Here is a 15,822-nt window from a genome sequence, read left to right as displayed (position 1 = left end):
CTTCTGGACCAGACCCCGATTTATTCCCAACACCTCCTCCTGGACTAGACATTGGTTTATTCCCAACACCCCCTCTAGGACCAGATCCTGATTTATTCCCAACACCTCCTATTGGACCAGACCCTGATTTATTCCTAACACTTCCTCCTGGACCAGACCCTGGATTATTCCCAACACTTTCTCCTGGACCAGACTCCGATTTATTCCCAACACTTCCTACTGGACCAGACCCTGATTTATTCCTAACACTTCCTCCTGGACCAGACATGGATTTATTCCCAACACCTCCTCCTGGACCAGTCTCTGGATTATTCTCAACACCTCCTGAATTGTCCCTACCAAGTGAGGTCGATGTGCGTGTGACCACAATATCCTCACCGGATACTGTTTCCTCCCATCACACCGATGTCACGACCTCGTCTCTCAGCAGTCCAGGAAGATTGTACGGTCCAGAAACTCACTGTAGATCCCCCAAATCCCAGTTTGAGTGGCAGGAAAATGCGGAGCTCAAACGTTCGTGGCTTCCAGCGAATTCTCGCATCCGGAAAATCCCGAGCCGAGAAGAGGGCGATGGTCCCTGTGTCTCAATTTGTTTTTACAACTCACCTGAAGACCTGGCCCCCCCGAGACCTGAGCGTCAGGACGTTGCCACTCAAACTTTGCCCCCTGGTGCTTGTGGAGATGCTCCCACTCCATCCAAGATGGAGTCCGTCTGTCATGAGCAGCACGTGATGGCTGAAGGGGGCAACAGTGGAGACGAGACAAAGGGAATGGTGTGGTCTAAGGGCACACCCCAGGCTGAGTTCCCCCAGATGGGTAGAGGTGTGGACATCCCAGGGCCAGTGTCGGAGCTCCAGCCCTCCAAGGCTCCCAGAGACTGCCCACAGCCTGTAAGTGTTAGCCAGATCCACACATCTGGCCGTCATCTGCACCTGGAGAAAGTTTTTATTTCCTGATAAATTCTGTCTAGTTGAGCGGAGATCAGTCACACACCAGAGATCAGATCAGTTTTCTTTGGCCTGACAACATTTTCCACATTGTGTCCTTTTGAGTCATTTAAATAGATAAAGCTAAATGTGCAGACACCATATGTCCAGCAGGTGGCAGTGGTTGTTTTAACAAAGTAGTTCCAGATTTTTTACAGTAGTCCCATGAACATCGCTTCACTATGTGAAATCATGTTTTCATGACCAGATTATTCACTTTTATGTTGCCAGAAAACTTTGCCCGGACTGTCAGCGCCTCCCCGTGTCAAACCTCCCAGACTACAAAGGTATTCTAGCCATCATTTAATGTTTGTGAAGATGCTTTTAATTCCCTTCCCGGGAATTCAGATTATTTATGGGGACCAGAGCAGTTGTGACTTCTCTTTTCTGCAGGAGAGGACGCGTCAGCATGGGGAGAAGATACCAACAGAGGGAAGCAGACAAGACAAAGGAGCTGGTAAGCAACTGCTGGTTTTGCCTTGTGGACACACCAGTGCTCAGTTTCCACATTGACCCAGTGCTGCTTTATAGGACGCAGAGAGGAAGCCGTCACCTCTTCCTGAGATCGGGGAGGCCAACTTCCCTTCTCTTTCTGCTGTGAATGTTTCCACAGCAACAGTACCTGCAACTGAGAACAAGGTACATTTACTAATAATGTCAGAAACACTCACTGTCAGACGCAACCTTGTTTTATTTGAATCGTCCTGAACTGCGTGAACAGAGTCTTCTCAAAGCCAGCAAGCCGGGTTATTCAGGATCCGTGAGGTCACAGAATTGTCAGCCAATATTAATCTGGTTTTACCAGAGCTGTTGCAGCGATGCTCATGTTGGAAACTAAATCCTTGTGCTCTGACTTTTCAGGTGGGCTCCAAACTGTCATATGCACAGGTCTGTCGGATGCCACCACGTAAGCGTGCCCCATCCCCAGACCTTCGCCCACCCTACCCAGACCTTCGCCCACCCTACTCGGACCTTCGCCCACCCTACCCAGACCTTCGCCCACCCTACTCAGACCTTCGCCCACCCTACCCAGACCTTCGCCCACCCTACCCAGACCTTAGCCCACCCTTCTCAGACCTTAGCCGACCCTACTCAGACCTTAGCTCACCCGACCCAGACCTTAGCCCACCCTACCCAGAACAACAGCCCCAAGCAGCAGAGACTCGCCGTCCAAAAAAGTGGAGATATTAATGGCTGTGAATGGACTTTTGTTTTCTGTCTTTACAAAAGAAGCCAAACAGAATCTGCACCTCTTCCATTGCTGCTTTAGGGGACTTTTTTCTTTAGTTTGTTTAGATTCCAGTGTTTTTCTTTAAATACACCTGCATAATTGATGCTTATCATTCTGATTTCTTCTATTAAAAAGCACTGAGCAATATGTCTCTTTGCATCTTATTTATCTAATGTTGGTACTGAGTTATTTGAGTTCATCAGGAGTGCTTTGGATGTAGAAACTTCTGTTTGAGTAAAGAGGATTTGTTGATGTACCTCATTCACAGAATCTGAAAACACTGACTTTGATGAGTGTTTAAAACCGTTAAAAGTGTTTAAACACCATTTTAAACATGAATGTGTGCAGAATGTCCAGGTACAGGTGAGTTACTGATGGATGCATATATGACTGAACACTACTAAAGTGTATTTTGCACTTTGTTTTTCTGTTTTTTGTCATAACATCTTCCATCCAGCAGGGAGCAGAATATCCATGAGGTTTATTGCTTTTTTTCGTCACCACGCTCTTGTTTACGACGATGATTTAATTCCCGAAGGCCATAATGAACAAGATGAATAATACGAACGAAATAATGCGTTTTAACTATAGAGTTGATGCACACGTTGGTGTTACTTCCACATCAGTCTTGTTCAGCCATCACAGATCTGTTTAAAAGCCATTTGACCTTTAATTTTACATTATTCTGCCCAAGTCAGAAAATGAAAATGAAGGAAAAATAACATTGGTCTCAAGTGTCCCTTGCCCGGATACGGGGCCCCCTGCTGGAGCCAGGACTGGGGGCGGGGCGTGTTGGTGGGCGCCTAGTGGCCGGACCTCTGCCCATGGAGTCCAGCCGGGCACAGCTCAAAGAGGCAACATGGGACCACCTTCCCATGGGCTCTCCACCTGCCGGAGGGGCCAAGGGGGTTAGGTGCATTGTGTGTTGGGTAGCGGCCAAGGGCACGGACCTTGGCGGTCTGATCCCTGGCTGCATAAACTTGCTCTAGGGACATGGAATGTCACCTCTCTGGTGGGAAAGGAGCCTGAGCTGGTGCGCAAGGTTGAGAAGTTCCGACTAGATATAGTCGGCCTCACCTTGACGCACAGCAAGGGCTCTGGAATCAGTCTTCTCAAGAGGGGTTGGACTCTCTACCACTCTGGACTTGCCAATGGTGAGAGGCGACGGGCAGGGGTGGCATTTCTCGTTGCTCCCCGGCTCAGTGCCTGTATATTGGAGTTTACCCCGGTGGATAAGAGGGTAGCCTCCCTTTGCCTTCGGTGGGGGGATGGATCATGACTGTTGTTTGTGCCTATGGCCCAAACAGCAGATAACAGATAAAAGGCCATTTTGGGTTGTGAGTCACAACAGGTGACTTTAACTCAGAGCCATTGAGCTTTGATCAGAAATGGCTTTAATTAAAACCCAAAAACTCCTTATATTCAAGTGTTGCTGCTACACCTACAGACATTAATCGTTAAAGGTTAAGCTGAAACCATAACTACACCAAGACAACTCATCTCTCTCCAACTGCAGATTTTTGATCCAGAATCAGATCTGCAGCCTCATTCTTTGACCCTCCCACCGAGAATCACCCTCCAAGAGAGACAAGCTTTGTACTGACGTGCACGCTCGTTAAAAGTCCAAAGGTCAGTAACTGGGAGTTGATGGTTGGGATCAAGTTGAGCTCTGCTGGCAGCTCTACCAAAGTCTAAATGTTTTCAATTAACAGATCTGTTCATGACTGTTTGAGTGTGTGTGGTCATGGCAGTGGCTTTTTTGTTGTTTCTGCTTCAGGCTTTAGAAGATGGGGTGCTGCTATAGTAAGACTGAGGAGTGGAGCGACAGCGACAGTGACAGCAGTCTGTCAGACTTCCCGCCCTACGCTAGACGGATCACGAAGACGGTGGAGCACAGGCAGCACACCACCGCAGGAACCCAGCATGCATGCTTGGATGCAGAGCTTACAGGAGACAGCAGGTGTAAGGAGGAACCTGAGGTTCTTAGGAACCCAACACGTGGTGTCGGGCCCACCCTTGAATCAGATCCCTGTGTGGCGCTGGACAGACTGAGCACAGGCGGAGAGGAAAACCCTCCAGATGGGTCAAACAGCTTCTACAGCATCCGTCCCATTGATGCTGATGACCTTGAGCAGGAGCAGAACCAGTGGGCAACAGATGAGTCCTGGTCCATCCACTGTGCTGCAAACCGAGTTACTAACACCTCCTCCTGAAACAGACACTGGATTATTCCAAACACTTCCTCCTGGACCAGACCCCAATTTATTCCTAACACTTCGTCCTGGACCAGACCCCGATTTATTCCCAACACCTCCTCCTGGACCAGACCCTGATTTATTCCCAACACTTCTTCTTGGACCAGACCCTGATTTATTCCTCACACTTTCTCCTGGACCAGACCCTGGATTATTCCCAACACCTCCTCCTGAAACAGAGCCTGGATTATTCCAAAATCTTCCTCCTGGACCAGACCCTGATTTATTGCTAACACTTTCTCCTAGACCAGACCCTGAATTATTCTTAACACTTCCTCCTGGACCAGACCCTGATTTATTGTTCACACTTTCTCCGAGACCAGACCCTGATTTATTTCTAACACTTTCTCCTAGACCAGACCCTGAATTATTCTTAACACTTCCTCCTGGACCAGACCCTGATTTATTGCTCACACTTTCTCTGAGACCAGACCCTGATTTATTTCTAACACTTCCTTCTGGACCAGACCCCGATTTATTCCCAACACCTCCTCCTGGACTAGACATTGGTTTATTCCCAACACCCCCTCTAGGACCAGATCCTGATTTATTCCCAACACCTCCTATTGGACCAGACCCTGATTTATTCCTAACACTTTCTCCTGGACCAGACTCCGATTTATTCCCAACACTTCCTACTGGACCAGACCCTGATTTATTCCTAACACTTCCTCCTGGACCAGACATGGATTTATTCCCAACACCTCCTCCTGGACCAGTCTCTGGATTATTCTCAACACCTCCTGAATTGTCCCTACCAAGTGAGGTCGATGTGCGTGTGACCACAATATCCTCACCGGATACTGTTTCCTCCCATCACACCGATGTCACGACCTCGTCTCTCAGCAGTCCAGGAAGATTGTACGGTCCAGAAACTCACCGTAGATCCCCCAAATCCCAGTTTGAGTGGCAGGAAAATGCGGAGCTCAAACGTTCGTGGCTTCCAGCGAATTCTCGCATCCGGAAAATCCCGAGCCGAGAAGAGGGCGATGGTCCCTGTGTCTCAATTTGTTTTTACAACTCACCTGAAGACCTGGCCCCCCCGAGACCTGAGCGTCAGGACGTTGCCACTCAAACTTTGCCCCCTGGTGCTTGTGGAGATGCTCCCACTCCATCCAAGATGGAGTCCGTCTGTCATGAGCAGCACGTGATGGCTGAAGGGGGCAACAGTGGAGACGAGACAAAGGGAATGGTGTGGTCTAAGGGCACACCCCAGGCTGAGTTCCCCCAGATGGGTAGAGGTGTGGACATCCCAGGGCCAGTGTCGGAGCTCCAGCCCTCCAAGGCTCCCAGAGACTGCCCACAGCCTGTAAGTGTTAGCCAGATCCACACATCTGGCCGTCATCTGCACCTGGAGAAAGTTTTTATTTCCTGATAAATTCTGTCTAGTTGAGCGTTCGAGATCAGTTTTCTTTGGCCTGACAACATTTTCCACATTGTGTCCTTTTGAGTCATTTAAATAGATAAAGCTAAATGTGCAGACACCATATGTCCAGCAGGTGGCAGTGGTTGTTTTAACAAAGTAGTTCCAGATTTTTTACAGTAGTCCCATGAACATCGCTTCACTATGTGAAATCATGTTTTCATGACCAGATTATTCACTTTTATGTTGCCAGAAAACTTTGCCCGGACTGTCAGCGCCTCCCCGTGTCAAACCTCCCAGACTACAAAGGTATTCTAGCCATCATTTAATGTTTGTGAAGATGCTTTTAATTCCCTTCCCGGGAATTCAGATTATTTATGGGGACCAGAGCAGTTGTGACTTCTCCTTTCTGCAGGAGAGGATGCGTCAGCATGGGGAGAAGATACCAACAGAGGGAAGCAGACAAGACAAAGGAGCTGGTAAGCAACTGCTGGTTTTGCCTTGTGGACACACCAGTGCTCAGTTTCCACATTGACCCAGTGCTGCTTTATAGGACGCAGAGAGGAAGCCGTCACCTCTTCCTGAGATCGAGGAGGCCAACTTCCCTTCTCTTTCTGCGGTGAATGTTTCCACAGCAACAGTACCTGCAACTGAGAACAAGGTACATTTACTAATAATGTCAGAAACACTCACTGTCAGACGCAACCTTGTTTTATTTGAATCGTCCTGAACTGCGTGAACAGAGTCTTCTCAAAGCCAGCAAGCCGGGTTATTCAGGGTCCGTGAGGTCACAGAATTGTCAGCCAATATTAATCTGGTTTTACCAGAGCTGTTGCAGCGATGCTCATGTTGGAAACTAAATCCTTGTGCTCTGACTTTTCAGGTGGGCTCCAAACTGTCATATGCACAGGTCTGTCGGATGCCACCACGTAAGCGTGCCCCATCCCCAGACCTTCGCCCACCCTACCCAGACCTTCGCCCACCCTACTCGGACCTTCGCCCACCCTACCCAGACCTTCGCCCACCCTACCCAGACCTTAGCCCACCCTTCTCAGACCTTAGCCCACCCTACTCAGACCTTAGCTCACCGACCACCTTAGCCCACCCTACCCAGAACAACAGCCCCAAGCAGCAGAGACTCGCCGTCCAAAAAAGTGGAGATATTAATGGCTGTGAACGGACTTTTGTTTTCTGTCTTTACAAAAGAAGCCAAACAGAATCTGCACCTCTTCCATTGCTGCTTTAGGGGACTTTTTTCTTTAGTTTGTTTAGATTCCAGTGTTTTTCTTTAAACACACCTGCATAATTGATGCTTATCATTCTGATTTCTTCTATTAAAAAGCACTGAGCAATATGTCTCTTTGCATCTTATTTATCTAATGTTGGTACTGAGTTTGTTAGGCTTTTATTTGAGTTCATCAGGAGTGCTTTGGATGTAGAAACTTCTGTTTGAGTAAAGAGGATTTGTTGATGTACCTCATTCACAGAATCTGAAAACACTGACTTTGATGAGTGTTTAAAACCGTTAAAAGTGTTTAAACACCATTTTAAACATGAATGTGTGCAGAATGTCCAGGTACAGGTGAGTTACTGATGGATGCAAATATGACTGAACACTACTAAAGTGTATTTTGCACTTTGTTTTTCTGTTTTTTGTCATAACATCTTCCATCCAGCAGGGAGCAGAATATCCATGAGGTTTATTGCTTTTTTTCGTCACCACGCTCTTGTTTACGACGATGATTTAATTCCCGAAGGCCATAATGAACAAGATGAATAATACGAACGAAATAATGCGTTTTAACTATAGAGTTGATGCACACGTTGGTGTTACTTCCACATCAGTCTTGTTCAGCCATCACAGATCTGTTTAAAAGCCATTTGACCTTTAATTTTACATTATTCTGCCCAAGTCAGAAAATGAAAATGAAGGAAAAATAACATTGGTCTCAAGTGTCCCTTGCCCGGATACGGGGCCCCCTGCTGGAGCCAGGACTGGGGGCGGGGCGTGTTGGTGGGCGCCTAGTGGCCGGACCTCTGCCCATGGAGTCCAGCCGGGCACAGCTCAAAGAGGCAACATGGGACCACCTTCCCATGGGCTCTCCACCTGCCGGAGGGGCCAAGGGGGTTAGGTGCATTGTGTGTTGGGTAGCGGCCAAGGGCACGGACCTTGGCGGTCTGATCCCTGGCTGCATAAACTTGCTCTAGGGACATGGAATGTCACCTCTCTGGTGGGAAAGGAGCCTGAGCTGGTGCGCAAGGTTGAGAAGTTCCGACTAGATATAGTCGGCCTCACCTTGACGCACAGCAAGGGCTCTGGAATCAGTCTTCTCAAGAGGGGTTGGACTCTCTACCACTCTGGACTTGCCAATGGTGAGAGGCGACGGGCAGGGGTGGCATTTCTCGTTGCTCCCCGGCTCAGTGCCTGTATATTGGAGTTTACCCCGGTGGATAAGAGGGTAGCCTCCCTTTGCCTTCGGTGGGGGGATGGATCATGACTGTTGTTTGTGCCTATGGCCCAAACAGCAGATAACAGATAAAAGGCCATTTTGGGTTGTGAGTCACAACAGGTGACTTTAACTCAGAGCCATTGAGCTTTGATCAGAAATGGCTTTAATTAAAACCCAAAAACTCCTTATATTCAAGTGTTGCTGCTACACCTACAGACATTAATCGTTAAAGGTTAAGCTGAAACCATAACTACACCAAGACAACTCATCTCTCTCCAACTGCAGATTTTTGATCCAGAATCAGATCTGCAGCCTCATTCTTTGACCCTCCCACCGAGAATCACCCTCCAAGAGAGACAAGCTTTGTACTGACGTGCACGCTCGTTAAAAGTCCAAAGGTCAGTAACTGGGAGTTGATGGTTGGGATCAAGTTGAGCTCTGCTGGCAGCTCTACCAAAGTCTAAATGTTTTCAATTAACAGATCTGTTCATGACTGTTTGAGTGTGTGTGGTCATGGCAGTGGCTTTTTTGTTGTTTCTGCTTCAGGCTTTAGAAGATGGGGTGCTGCTATAGTAAGACTGAGGAGTGGAGCGACAGCGACAGTGACAGCAGTCTGTCAGACTTCCCGCCCTACGCTAGACGGATCACGAAGACGGTGGAGCACAGGCAGCACACCACCGCAGGAACCCAGCATGCATGCTTGGATGCAGAGCTTACAGGAGACAGCAGGTGTAAGGAGGAACCTGAGGTTCTTAGGAACCCAACACGTGGTGTCGGGCCCACCCTTGAATCAGATCCCTGTGTGGCGCTGGACAGACTGAGCACAGGCGGAGAGGAAAACCCTCCAGATGGGTCAAACAGCTTCTACAGCATCCGTCCCATTGATGCTGATGACCTTGAGCAGGAGCAGAACCAGTGGGCAACAGATGAGCCTGGTCCATCCACTGTGCTGCAAACCGAGTTACTAACACCTCCTCCTGAAACAGACACTGGATTATTCCAAACACTTCCTCCTGGACCAGACCCCAATTTATTCCTAACACTTCGTCCTGGACCAGACCCCGATTTATTCCCAACACCTCCTCCTGGACCAGACCCTGATTTATTCCCAACACTTCTTCTTGGACCAGACCCTGATTTATTCCTCACACTTTCTCCTGGACCAGACCCTGGATTATTCCCAACACCTCCTCCTGAAACAGAGCCTGGATTATTCCAAAATCTTCCTCCTGGACCAGACCCTGATTTATTGCTAACACTTTCTCCTAGACCAGACCCTGAATTATTCTTAACACTTCCTCCTGGACCAGACCCTGATTTATTGTTCACACTTTCTCCGAGACCAGACCCTGATTTATTTCTAACACTTTCTCCTAGACCAGACCCTGAATTATTCTTAACACTTCCTCCTGGACCAGACCCTGATTTATTGCTCACACTTTCTCTGAGACCAGACCCTGATTTATTTCTAACACTTCCTTCTGGACCAGACCCCGATTTATTCCCAACACCTCCTCCTGGACTAGACATTGGTTTATTCCCAACACCCCCTCTAGGACCAGATCCTGATTTATTCCCAACACCTCCTATTGGACCAGACCCTGATTTATTCCTAACACTTTCTCCTGGACCAGACTCCGATTTATTCCCAACACTTCCTACTGGACCAGACCCTGATTTATTCCTAACACTTCCTCCTGGACCAGACATGGATTTATTCCCAACACCTCCTCCTGGACCAGTCTCTGGATTATTCTCAACACCTCCTGAATTGTCCCTACCAAGTGAGGTCGATGTGCGTGTGACCACAATATCCTCACCGGATACTGTTTCCTCCCATCACACCGATGTCACGACCTCGTCTCTCAGCAGTCCAGGAAGATTGTACGGTCCAGAAACTCACCGTAGATCCCCCAAATCCCAGTTTGAGTGGCAGGAAAATGCGGAGCTCAAACGTTCGTGGCTTCCAGCGAATTCTCGCATCCGGAAAATCCCGAGCCGAGAAGAGGGCGATGGTCCCTGTGTCTCAATTTGTTTTTACAACTCACCTGAAGACCTGGCCCCCCCGAGACCTGAGCGTCAGGACGTTGCCACTCAAACTTTGCCCCCTGGTGCTTGTGGAGATGCTCCCACTCCATCCAAGATGGAGTCCGTCTGTCATGAGCAGCACGTGATGGCTGAAGGGGGCAACAGTGGAGACGAGACAAAGGGAATGGTGTGGTCTAAGGGCACACCCCAGGCTGAGTTCCCCCAGATGGGTAGAGGTGTGGACATCCCAGGGCCAGTGTCGGAGCTCCAGCCCTCCAAGGCTCCCAGAGACTGCCCACAGCCTGTAAGTGTTAGCCAGATCCACACATCTGGCCGTCATCTGCACCTGGAGAAAGTTTTTATTTCCTGATAAATTCTGTCTAGTTGAGCGTTCGAGATCAGTTTTCTTTGGCCTGACAACATTTTCCACATTGTGTCCTTTTGAGTCATTTAAATAGATAAAGCTAAATGTGCAGACACCATATGTCCAGCAGGTGGCAGTGGTTGTTTTAACAAAGTAGTTCCAGATTTTTTACAGTAGTCCCATGAACATCGCTTCACTATGTGAAATCATGTTTTCATGACCAGATTATTCACTTTTATGTTGCCAGAAAACTTTGCCCGGACTGTCAGCGCCTCCCCGTGTCAAACCTCCCAGACTACAAAGGTATTCTAGCCATCATTTAATGTTTGTGAAGATGCTTTTAATTCCCTTCCCGGGAATTCAGATTATTTATGGGGACCAGAGCAGTTGTGACTTCTCCTTTCTGCAGGAGAGGACGCGTCAGCATGGGGAGAAGATACCAACAGAGGGAAGCAGACAAGACAAAGGAGCTGGTAAGCAACTGCTGGTTTTGCCTTGTGGACACACCAGTGCTCAGTTTCCACATTGACCCAGTGCTGCTTTATAGGACGCAGAGAGGAAGCCGTCACCTCTTCCTGAGATCGAGGAGGCCAACTTCCCTTCTCTTTCTGCGGTGAATGTTTCCACAGCAACAGTACCTGCAACTGAGAACAAGGTACATTTACTAATAATGTCAGAAACACTCACTGTCAGACGCAACCTTGTTTTATTTGAATCGTCCTGAACTGCGTGAACAGAGTCTTCTCAAAGCCAGCAAGCCGGGTTATTCAGGGTCCGTGAGGTCACAGAATTGTCAGCCAATATTAATCTGGTTTTACCAGAGCTGTTGCAGCGATGCTCATGTTGGAAACTAAATCCTTGTGCTCTGACTTTTCAGGTGGGCTCCAAACTGTCATATGCACAGGTCTGTCGGATGCCACCACGTAAGCGTGCCCCATCCCCAGACCTTCGCCCACCCTACCCAGACCTTCGCCCACCCTACTCGGACCTTCGCCCACCCTACCCAGACCTTCGCCCACCCTACTCAGACCTTAGCCCACCCTACCCAGACCTTCGCCCACCCTACCCAGACCTTAGCCCACCCTTCTCAGACCTTAGCCCACCCTACTCAGACCTTAGCTCACCCGACCCAGACCTTAGCCCACCCTACCCAGAACAACAGCCCCAAGCAGCAGAGACTCGCCGTCCAAAAAAGTGGAGATATTAATGGCTGTGAACGGACTTTTGTTTTCTGTCTTTACAAAAGAAGCCAAACAGAATCTGCACCTCTTCCATTGCTGCTTTAGGGGACTTTTTTCTTTAGTTTGTTTAGATTCCAGTGTTTTTCTTTAAATACACCTGCATAATTGATGCTTATCATTCTGATTTCTTCTATTAAAAAGCACTGAGCAATATGTCTCTTTGCATCTTATTTATCTAATGTTGGTACTGAGTTATTTGAGTTCATCAGGAGTGCTTTGGATGTAGAAACTTCTGTTTGAGTAAAGAGGATTTGTTGATGTACCTCATTCACAGAATCTGAAAACACTGACTTTGATGAGTGTTTAAAACCGTTAAAAGTGTTTAAACACCATTTTAAACATGAATGTGTGCAGAATGTCCAGGTACAGGTGAGTTACTGATGGATGCAAATATGACTGAACACTACTAAAGTGTATTCTGCACTTTGTTTTTCTGTTTTTTGTCATAACATCTTCCATCCAGCAGGGAGCAGAATATCCATGAGGTTTATTGCTTTTTTTCGTCACCACGCTCTTGTTTACGACGATGATTTAATTCCCGAAGGCCATAATGAACAAGATGAATAATACGAACGAAATAATGCGTTTTAACTATAGAGTTGATGCACACGTTGGTGTTACTTCCACATCAGTCTTGTTCAGCCATCACAGATCTGTTTAAAAGCCATTTGACCTTTAATTTTACATTATTCTGCCCAAGTCAGAAAATGAAAATGAAGGAAAAATAACATTGGTCTCAAGTGTCCCTTGCCCGGATACGGGGCCCCCTGCTGGAGCCAGGACTGGGGGCGGGGCGTGTTGGTGGGCGCCTAGTGGCCGGACCTCTGCCCATGGAGTCCAGCCGGGCACAGCTCAAAGAGGCAACATGGGACCACCTTCCCATGGGCTCTCCACCTGCCGGAGGGGCCAAGGGGGTTAGGTGCATTGTGTGTTGGGTAGCGGCCAAGGGCACGGACCTTGGCGGTCTGATCCCTGGCTGCATAAACTTGCTCTAGGGAAATGGAATGTCACCTCTCTGGTGGGAAAGGAGCCTGAGCTGGTGCGCAAGGTTGAGAAGTTCCGACTAGATATAGTCGGCCTCACCTTGACGCACAGCAAGGGCTCTGGAATCAGTCTTCTCAAGAGGGGTTGGACTCTCTACCACTCTGGACTTGCCAATGGTGAGAGGCGACGGGCAGGGGTGGCATTTCTCGTTGCTCCCCGGCTCAGTGCCTGTATATTGGAGTTTACCCCGGTGGATAAGAGGGTAGCCTCCCTTTGCCTTCGGTGGGGGGATGGATCATGACTGTTGTTTGTGCCTATGGCCCAAACAGCAGATAACAGATAAAAGGCCATTTTGGGTTGTGAGTCACAACAGGTGACTTTAACTCAGAGCCATTGAGCTTTGATCAGAAATGGCTTTAATTAAAACCCAAAAACTCCTTATATTCAAGTGTTGCTGCTACACCTACAGACATTAATCGTTAAAGGTTAAGCTGAAACCATAACTACACCAAGACAACTCATCTCTCTCCAACTGCAGATTTTTGATCCAGAATCAGATCTGCAGCCTCATTCTTTGACCCTCCCACCGAGAATCACCCTCCAAGAGAGACAAGCTTTGTACTGACGTGCACGCTCGTTAAAAGTCCAAAGGTCAGTAACTGGGAGTTGATGGTTGGGATCAAGTTGAGCTCTGCTGGCAGCTCTACCAAAGTCTAAATGTTTTCAATTAACAGATCTGTTCATGACTGTTTGAGTGTGTGTGGTCATGGCAGTGGCTTTTTTGTTGTTTCTGCTTCAGGCTTTAGAAGATGGGGTGCTGCTATAGTAAGACTGAGGAGTGGAGCGACAGCGACAGTGACAGCAGTCTGTCAGACTTCCCGCCCTACGCTAGACGGATCACGAAGACGGTGGAGCACAGGCAGCACACCACCGCAGGAACCCAGCATGCATGCTTGGATGCAGAGCTTACAGGAGACAGCAGGTGTAAGGAGGAACCTGAGGTTCTTAGGAACCCAACACGTGGTGTCGGGCCCACCCTTGAATCAGATCCCTGTGTGGCGCTGGACAGACTGAGCACAGGCGGAGAGGAAAACCCTCCAGATGGGTCAAACAGCTTCTACAGCATCCGTCCCATTGATGCTGATGACCTTGAGCAGGAGCAGAACCAGTGGGCAACAGATGAGCCTGGTCCATCCACTGTGCTGCAAACCGAGTTACTAACACCTCCTCCTGAAACAGACACTGGATTATTCCAAACACTTCCTCCTGGACCAGACCCCAATTTATTCCTAACACTTCGTCCTGGACCAGACCCCGATTTATTCCCAACACCTCCTCCTGGACCAGACCCTGATTTATTCCCAACACTTCTTCTTGGACCAGACCCTGATTTATTCCTCACACTTTCTCCTGGACCAGACCCTGGATTATTCCCAACACCTCCTCCTGAAACAGAGCCTGGATTATTCCAAAATCTTCCTCCTGGACCAGACCCTGATTTATTGCTAACACTTTCTCCTAGACCAGACCCTGAATTATTCTTAACACTTCCTCCTGGACCAGACCCTGATTTATTGTTCACACTTTCTCCGAGACCAGACCCTGATTTATTTCTAACACTTTCTCCTAGACCAGACCCTGAATTATTCTTAACACTTCCTCCTGGACCAGACCCTGATTTATTGCTCACACTTTCTCTGAGACCAGACCCTGATTTATTTCTAACACTTCCTTCTGGACCAGACCCCGATTTATTCCCAACACCTCCTCCTGGACTAGACATTGGTTTATTCCCAACACCCCCTCTAGGACCAGATCCTGATTTATTCCCAACACCTCCTATTGGACCAGACCCTGATTTATTCCTAACACTTCCTCCTGGACCAGACCCTGGATTATTCCCAACACTTTCTCCTGGACCAGACTCCGATTTATTCCCAACACTTCCTACTGGACCAGACCCTGATTTATTCCTAACACTTCCTCCTGGACCAGACATGGATTTATTCCCAACACCTCCTCCTGGACCAGTCTCTGGATTATTCTCAACACCTCCTGAATTGTCCCTACCAAGTGAGGTCGATGTGCGTGTGACCACAATATCCTCACCGGATACTGTTTCCTCCCATCACACCGATGTCACGACCTCGTCTCTCAGCAGTCCAGGAAGATTGTACGGTCCAGAAACTCACCGTAGATCCCCCAAATCCCAGTTTGAGTGGCAGGAAAATGCGGAGCTCAAACGTTCGTGGCTTCCAGCGAATTCTCGCATCCGGAAAATCCCGAGCCGAGAAGAGGGCGATGGTCCCTGTGTCTCAATTTGTTTTTACAACTCACCTGAAGACCTGGCCCCCCCGAGACCTGAGCGTCAGGACGTTGCCACTCAAACTTTGCCCCCTGGTGCTTGTGGAGATGCTCCCACTCCATCCAAGATGGAGTCCGTCTGTCATGAGCAGCACGTGATGGCTGAAGGGGGCAACAGTGGAGACGAGACAAAGGGAATGGTGTGGTCTAAGGGCACACCCCAGGCTGAGTTCCCCCAGATGGGTAGAGGTGTGGACATCCCAGGGCCAGTGTCGGAGCTCCAGCCCTCCAAGGCTCCCAGAGACTGCCCACAGCCTGTAAGTGTTAGCCAGATCCACACATCTGGCCGTCATCTGCACCTGGAGAAAGTTTTTATTTCCTGATAAATTCTGTCTAGTTGAGCGTTCGAGATCAGTTTTCTTTGGCCTGACAACATTTTCCACATTGTGTCCTTTTGAGTCATTTAAATAGATAAAGCTAAATGTGCAGACACCATATGTCCAGCAGGTGGCAGTGGTTGTTTTAACAAAGTAGTTCCAGATTTTTTACAGTAGTCCCATGAACATCGCTTCACTATGTGAAATCATGTTTTCATGACCAGATTATTCACTTTTAT

At 48.4% G+C, this 15,822-nt stretch overlaps 2 protein-coding genes across 2 annotated transcripts; both read left to right on the top strand.

Moving 5' to 3' along the window:
* The first annotated feature begins 453 nt into the window (after window positions 1-453).
* On the top strand, window positions 454-2,251 carry LOC115247554 (WW domain-binding protein 11-like). Its single transcript, XM_029829653.1, has 5 exons — window positions 454-890; window positions 1,218-1,273; window positions 1,380-1,443; window positions 1,518-1,625; window positions 1,848-2,251. The coding sequence occupies exons 1-5, from the start codon at window positions 702-704 to the stop codon at window positions 2,175-2,177; spliced, it is 747 nt and encodes a 248-aa protein (XP_029685513.1). The 5' UTR covers window positions 454-701; the 3' UTR covers window positions 2,178-2,251.
* A 7,747-nt stretch (window positions 2,252-9,998) lies between these two features.
* LOC115247555 (pollen-specific leucine-rich repeat extensin-like protein 1) lies at window positions 9,999-12,001 on the top strand. The gene is made up of 5 exons (XM_029829654.1): window positions 9,999-10,617; window positions 10,925-10,980; window positions 11,087-11,150; window positions 11,225-11,332; window positions 11,555-12,001. The coding sequence occupies exons 1-5, from the start codon at window positions 10,429-10,431 to the stop codon at window positions 11,882-11,884; spliced, it is 747 nt and encodes a 248-aa protein (XP_029685514.1). The 5' UTR covers window positions 9,999-10,428; the 3' UTR covers window positions 11,885-12,001.
* The last annotated feature ends 3,821 nt before the right edge of the window (window positions 12,002-15,822 follow it).

This window comes from Takifugu rubripes, chromosome 21 (assembly GCF_901000725.2).
Source record: "Takifugu rubripes chromosome 21, fTakRub1.2, whole genome shotgun sequence".
Classification (NCBI taxonomy): Eukaryota; Metazoa; Chordata; class Actinopteri; order Tetraodontiformes; family Tetraodontidae; genus Takifugu; species Takifugu rubripes.
The sequence above is the reverse complement of the archived record's forward strand: the minus strand, read 5'-3'. Positions and strand labels throughout refer to the sequence as shown.

Bases quoted from the DNA above. Each gene is read 5' to 3' on its own strand.
- LOC115247555 (XM_029829654.1), top strand. From the start codon at position 10,429: ATGGAGTCCGTCTGTCATGAGCAGCACGTGATGGCTGAAGGGGGCAAC. The intron at 11,151-11,224 runs GTAAGCAACTGC...GCTGCTTTATAG, and splicing joins CAGACAAGACAAAGGAGCTG to GACGCAGAGAGGAAGCCGTC. The intron at 11,333-11,554 runs GTACATTTACTA...CTGACTTTTCAG, and splicing joins TACCTGCAACTGAGAACAAG to GTGGGCTCCAAACTGTCATA.
- LOC115247554 (XM_029829653.1), top strand. From the start codon at position 702: ATGGAGTCCGTCTGTCATGAGCAGCACGTGATGGCTGAAGGGGGCAAC. The intron at 891-1,217 runs GTAAGTGTTAGC...TTATGTTGCCAG, and splicing joins CCAGAGACTGCCCACAGCCT to AAAACTTTGCCCGGACTGTC. The intron at 1,626-1,847 runs GTACATTTACTA...CTGACTTTTCAG, and splicing joins TACCTGCAACTGAGAACAAG to GTGGGCTCCAAACTGTCATA.